The sequence below is a fragment of the Teleopsis dalmanni genome, chromosome 1, assembly GCF_002237135.1.
Source record: "Teleopsis dalmanni isolate 2A chromosome 1, ASM223713v2, whole genome shotgun sequence".
NCBI lineage: Eukaryota > Metazoa > Arthropoda > Insecta > Diptera > Diopsidae > Teleopsis > Teleopsis dalmanni.
Genome location: NC_051846.1, coordinates 228,892,372 through 228,899,536, shown reverse-complemented (window position 1 = coordinate 228,899,536; position 7,165 = coordinate 228,892,372). Strand labels below are relative to the sequence as shown.

Genomic DNA, 7,165 nt, shown 5'->3' with positions numbered 1-7,165 from the left:
TTTTATTCGAGATTCATTCCAATACAACTTTAATAAATTTCGCTCAAGTATTGCAAAGATTTGCGTTTTCTCATTACACTAGTCTCCTGTTCTATCCTGTGATTTTTCCAATACTCCTATCCTAGAACATATCTTTAGTGCTTCACTTTTTCATATTGAAACAGCTAGGGCAATTATCAACAAATATCAAGGTAATTGATGCATACCGAAAGAAATATAATACCTAATAAGAAATATAGCCCATCTATATAAGAATATAAAATTTGTTTTTATTTCAAGATATTATCATGCATTAAATATTCTGATATTACAAGAGGTGGTTCTAATCTCAGAAAGTTTTTAATTTTTTTACATGCACTTTGGTGACAAATTGAAATAAAGAAGTAGATGGGTAGGCATCATATTCCTTATTTTCTTTTTTAATAAGAATATTACTAAGTTAATAAAATAGTGCAAAATAAGTGAGTTGTCTCGCACTAAGCACATGCCCAATCTCATATCTCATAACAATTGAAAGAATATCAATAAAGAAAAAAATAAGGCCAAGATTTTTCCAAATCTTAACTGAAGCACTTATCACAATACTTCCAATTTAAATATATAATATCTTAACTGAAATCGTTACCTCCACACCTGAAAAGATTTTGAAATTGTAATCAGTTTGTTCTGTTTTTCCCCCTGTTGCGTTTGAAGCAAACTTAATCCATGCACTTTTCAAATGCGCATTTTTCACCTTCTAAGCAAAAGCTCCTCATCTTAAAACCTTCATAGGTTTCTTGTTTTGCGATTTATTCGCCACAATTTCATTTAAATCGTAAATTGAGTTTCTTTTTTGGAGTGTATAAAAAATTGGAAAATACCGAGTGAAGAAACGGTACCAGTGGAATAAGATAAGCAAATAATTCAGCAGTAACAATGGTCGTCCTTGTTTTGTGAGTATGGCAACTCCTGGTAATGTTGCTTTTATTTGTGTTTTCATTTGTTGCTGTGTTATAGCAACAAATATGGCCGCAGAAGCGTTGGAAAGTGGTTATATAATGCTTTTGCTACAAGTCCTTATACAATGTTGACTTTATTTTGGTAATTTTATTTTATTTACACTTCAATGTTGTTTTTGCCTTACACTTGCTCACATAGCACATTTTGTACTTCACTTCATTTTTATTAATATTATTTATTTTTTTGTGTTGTTTCTGTGTACCGTTTCGCAGAATGGCCGTCATGCTTGCTCATCGTTGTGTCCGAAAGAACAGCTTCCGGCACCGGAGGATACAATTTCATGCAGATCACCTCGAATGGTTGAGGTACCAGGCCATTGCTGTAAAATGTGGCTGTGTGAGAATCCGACAGCTGATGGTAAGTGCCAGACATACAAAAAGTATAAAAAATATATATAAAAATAATCACTATGTGCAGTGGTGTCCTTAATTTAGTAATCGTGCATGAGTATATTTATCTGTAGTGGTGCTCGAGTGCAACCTAATGATTTTTAAGGAGAATTAGCACAGAATTTATACGAGTGCGAATCATTTTCATTTCACTTCGCTTAGTAATTATTACTACACAGAAAGGAATAAAGTGTTAATTAAGTGTGCAATAAGAAATATATATATATTTTTAGATATAAGCAAAATAATTACAAATCAGCAACAATGAAGTGTGCAAATATTTCTTATATTACCTAAAGTTCTTTTATTTTCTGGTGTTTGGGAAAAAAATTTATGATTGCGTTTATAAATTTTATTTTTATCACAACAAGCGAAAGATTAACGACTCGTTAAGGAAACATTATAAAAATCATGTTCAAAATATATTGGTTTTTTAATGATTCGATGTTGATTATATGATGCTTTGGGAGTCCATAAAATTCTAATGGCCCATAAAATCGTTTTGAGATTATAATTTTTTTGTTCTACAAAATAAATCACTTGGCATCTTAAATAAGCTATATAGTACGAAAATGGTGTTAGTTCATCAAAAATCTTTTTTTATCATGTAGTAAGCTTTGAAATTTGCTTAATATACTTACTATAATTCATGTATTTTCCATAATAAGAAATAAAAATAAAATTCTTAGTATTTCACATTATTGAATAATGTGAATCCAATAAAATCAATAATTTTATTCAACTTTTCTTTACTTTACCAAAAATCTTTTTTTTCATGTAGTTAAGATTAAAAATTGAAATTTGCTCTATATACTTTAGTATTATCCATATATTTCCCACACCAAAAAATAAAAATCAAATATTCAGTATTTAATAATGTGAGTCTAATGAAATCAATAATTTATGGAACTTCTTATTATTTTATTTAAATTTTTACAAACATTTTCAATTAAAAGTCAGAAGGGTTCGAATATAAATGAAAAGACAACAACAAACATTTTTAGTCAATTTATTGAAGTTTAGCTGACCATACGCTGTTTCGAGTATTGCCAAGTACTCATCATCAGTATTGTTAGCAAATATTCAAATTTTTTAATTAATTTATAGTCCGTATGTAATTTATTTGAACTGGAAATGCCAGGCTTAGAATTCATGCCTGTGAAGTTAGAAGCGATGATTAGTCGTGTTTTTTCCACAAGTAGTCAAGACTGCACAAACTTTCCAAGTATTTTTAATTTAGTTTTAATGTTTTTTGTGAGGTACTTCATTACCTTAGAATTATTTTACTTTTTTCGTGTATATTTAATATTTTACTTAAATTAATCACAACGTTCATCCTCAGGAACTATAAAAAAATATAGCTTTGAACAAATATTTTTTACTTAAGAAAAGTAGCTCATCTTCATTTAAATTCATTATTCCTTATATATTTTCAACTAATTACAATGCTTAATTTATTAAGCATCTTCACTTATTATTTTCAGGACGATAAGAGTAGATGGGCGGCAGTCATGATTAAAAGGGATTGGTTATGTTTATTTAATTTATTTATAATAGTAGCAATTATTAGTTTGAAGTTCGCATTTGGTTAAGTTATGTTACGTTGTATGAAATAAAGAGAAATAAAATTAATAATAAATATCCAATAATCCAATAGTTAAGATTATAGGTTAAGTTGTCTGTTACAGCAACCAGCGACCATAGTTTAACCGTGCATTGGCCATAACGCAACTTTAATATGAATTCGTATATTTAACATATGATGCACGTGTTAATTTTATTTCTTAAATTTTGAAATTTGCTGCAATAGTATATTAATATACAGTTACTATATTAGCACATTAATAATATAATCAAGAAAATATTACTAAATTTTGTGTTATTTAAAAGGTTGTTAATATTTTTAATCCTCATAACTTTTATGTTATTGAAAAACGAAATATAATGAACTTTATTTTTATAAAGTATATTATATCTAACTAATTACGTTTCTATTGACTGTCATTGTAGTCTATGCCACCTGCCACAATTCCTCAACCAGCCCATGGACGCCATGTTCACAAAACTGCGGCATGGGCGTATCAACGCGTTTCACAAGCACCACAGCAGGCTGTAATCAATTAAGCAATCTGCGACTTTGTGAAAATCGCAAATGTGATCTCGACAATAAAAACAATTTAATAGCATTAAACAAACAATTAAGTAGCAGTAGTGAGTCTAAATATATAAGTAGCAGTCAACATAAGAATATTAAGGATAATTATCAAATAGCAGCACAGCTATTGCACGAACAGGAGCACCGAATCCGGGTGAGTAAATCCTAAAATAACACACAATTTAGTTTATAAGTTTTATATTAGATTTTCACACAATGTGATGAAATGCTCCCTTGTTGGATTGTGCCATTGCTGCTTAGAGCTTTTGTATTTTTCAGAAAATAAATCCATTCTAAAAAGGATTCATTTGTTGTATTTAAATTGCTCTTTTCTGAACTTTTTGACTTTAAACTTGAACAAAAAAATAAAAACAATAAATAAAAAACAAAAAATAAATAAATAAAATTAGCACAATAACGTAAATGAAATACACAGTTGAATTTTGGGTTACCAAAAGAGAAATAAGTTAGCATCTTTTGGGATTTGAGCTTTTGGGTTAAAAATTTTAACAAAATTTTCGATTGTAATTCTAATTTTCATTTCTAATGTGTAACTTTCTTCTATTTGAAATAATTCTTGTGCATTCCCTTCTACATTCGCTCAATGTAGAAAGGACACGAATGTCGGAGTATACAGCGCTTGGGACCAGCACGTATACGCTTGGGTTCATGTGTTTCAAGGAAATTATATCGTCCCAAACTATGTGGACGTTGTCATCATACAAGCAAATGCTGTGTGCCTTCAGTTTCAACAACAATCCAAGTAAGTACGATTCAGTTTTCATATCAAATTTTTAGTAATTATGAAGAAGTGATGAAAGTTTTGCTTTGTAGTTGATTAAAATTCTATTGAAATTATTTTTATGATAAATATATAATATTGTATACATAAAAAAAAATTTATATCATTTCATTTGTATAACTGCACTACTTTTAGCACTGAATACAATTTTAGTTTAAATAATTTCATAATAATTATTTATTTCAATTTTCATCCATTACTATCATAAAAATGATTGCTCAGAAATAATAAATAGAAAATTTTTTAATAATTTAATAATGATTATTTATCTCAATTTTCATCCATTACCACATACTATGTGTAAGATTTCTTAGAATAGAAATTGTTGATATTTTGAAAAGAAAAATTGTTGTTGACAAGTTTGAAGTAAACATATAGAACACATGTAATATTGGTTTAACAAAATACAGTTGCAGTGCCGATAAGTTTCCAAGTGTATTATAAATAGCTTGAAAATATTCACAGCTGCTTATGAAGCAAAAGTATCTCAATTCTTCATTTTGTGTTCATAACAAAAACGTCACTACAAGGATTCAAGGATTGGTTTTTGTAACATGTGATATGTTTAACATTATGTTGAAATAAATATGTACAAAGGAACTTGTACTTTGTTCTACTATGTTGAATTACTATTTTAACAAAATACTAGTGTAGGATATGATTAAATACCATAAAATATTTTTATTTAAAAAAACTTGTGAAGTCACGCAAAATGTGTTTTTTGAAAAGTTTTTGAACAGTGTAGATATGTTTCCTGAGACTAATATAAAAAATATAAAAAATACGTATCGAAATAATGGAGTATTAAGATACTTGGTGTTAGAAAAAAGTTTACTTAAAAAGTTTTGTAGAAACACTTCTCAAGTTTTTATATACCAGTTAATTTAAAATTTTATTAAATTTCATTTCAATATCAGTTATGATTTTAGTGACTATATTACTTAAAAGAAATTATTGTATATTAATTGACAGGTTTCGAACACTAGTAAACTACAACAACAAATAATTTTTAATATTTTAAATAATTAAATTTTTGGCTAACTATAAAGGCTGTTTCGAATATTGCAAAATACTCATCATCAGTGGTTTTGGAATTATTTCTTATATTTAATTATTCCTAAATAATTCTTTGTGAATTACAACTACCAAAGGTTGAACTCGTACCGTTCTAAATTTGACGCTTAGAGTTAGTGTTCATTACCCAATTGACCCAAAATCTTTATCCTTTACCTATATCCTTTAATTTAAAACTGCTTTTGTTAGCAAACATTTATTTATTTTTGCAGAAAAACTTTAATTTTTTTGTCAGTTATTGTGAAAAATTTTTTTTGTTTTTGAGTCTGTCCATATTTTATTACTTTTGAACATTCGTTATAAATCCACTTTTCTTTAATCACGCATTGCTTTCTAGCAGTTGGCCTCTAAAGCTACTTGCTGTATTCTTAAGCAGACTATTCCTTAACACCTTGAGTTTAGATATCTTTTCATGAGTAAACTGGCTGAAGTAATCATTTTCGGAATTAAATGAATGCACACAAAATACATTCTATATTACCTTACACATCATTTATATACTACATTTAAAAATGTGTTTATCCTGTTGTAATTTATTAGTTTATTGGACCAAGTAATTATATACACAATGTGTAATGGATGGTTGATATGAAAACGGCATACATGTTTGAGGTAACTAAAAGAGCCTATAGAAGTTGTATTGTCTAAGAGTAGGAACTATTTTACATTTTACATTAATTTGTCCAATAACAACTAAAAGATTCTTCTAACGCACTTCTTCCAAGAATACTCCAACTCTTTGGAAAGATTTATTCATCTTCGGAACCGCTTTTGCATTACGGAGAGAAGTAGTTATGGTTAGGTCAGGTTAAACTAAACATTTGATTAATAATATTATACATTACACATTTTGGAAGCATTTTAAAAACCAAATTCTGATTCAATCTTTCATAATTTTTTCGAATCTTTAAGGTTTTATTTTACGAAGGGTGCACTTATGTTTACTTCTAATTCAGGTGCTGAAAGTTTTCAGTCCCAGCAATTGTTTTAAAATATTATGTATTATTTTTATAATGTTATATACAAATTCAAGCACATTGTTAAGGTATATATGTAGTTACACTCCTTTTCATTAACATAGATGCAACCGTTCTACTTGTTCTACTATGTTAATGTATGCCTATATGTAATTAGGAATTTGCTTAAAAATTTTACTTAGATTTTGGTCTTTTATATATCGGCTTTAATAAAAATGATTTCCTTTACAAAATGATGTAATGACTATTCTACATACTCAAATTAAATTAATTCACTACAGTTGATTAGAACAAAGAACTTATTTCTATTCTGTAATCAATAACATTATAGTGCAAGAATTTTTATTGAAAAAGAACAGTAGATGTATCATACATAAGCACATATATATAGAGAAACCGATCATGTCTACATAATAAAAACCTAGTCCTGGATTTCGCATAAGTGTGAAGTTTATCTATAGTTATAGTTTTTGACCTCTGCAGGTTAGGGGTTAGAATATGCTCGAGGTAAGGCATGCCTGTCGTAAGAGGCGATTAAAATCTGAATTGTTCGCAGCCCGTTTGGTCAGCAACACCATGACGTCTCGACAACTAGCATGGGAATAAAATGGATGAGAGCGTTGCATTCAAAAATTATGCTATACATAATTGAAAAAATTGACTTCATGAAAATCTCATGTTTGCATTCTTTCTAGTATAAAATTACATTTAAAACATTGAGTCATTGTTATTATTTAATCTAAAATATACCAGTTAAGTAGCATGATTC

General features: G+C 28.2%; 1 protein-coding gene across 1 annotated transcript in view; it reads left to right on the top strand.

Annotated features, from left to right (window-relative positions):
* Positions 1-1,004: 1,004 nt before the first annotated feature.
* LOC119667614 (CCN family member 4-like) overlaps positions 1,005-7,165 on the top strand; it is a 9,663-nt gene continuing 3,502 nt past the window's right edge. Inside the window, exons 1-4 of the mRNA XM_038076918.1 lie at positions 1,005-1,065; positions 1,138-1,356; positions 3,399-3,697; positions 4,154-4,306. Coding sequence (XP_037932846.1) covers positions 1,005-1,065; positions 1,138-1,356; positions 3,399-3,697; positions 4,154-4,306 — 732 coding nt within the window. The remainder of the gene's footprint in view (positions 1,066-1,137; positions 1,357-3,398; positions 3,698-4,153; positions 4,307-7,165) is intronic.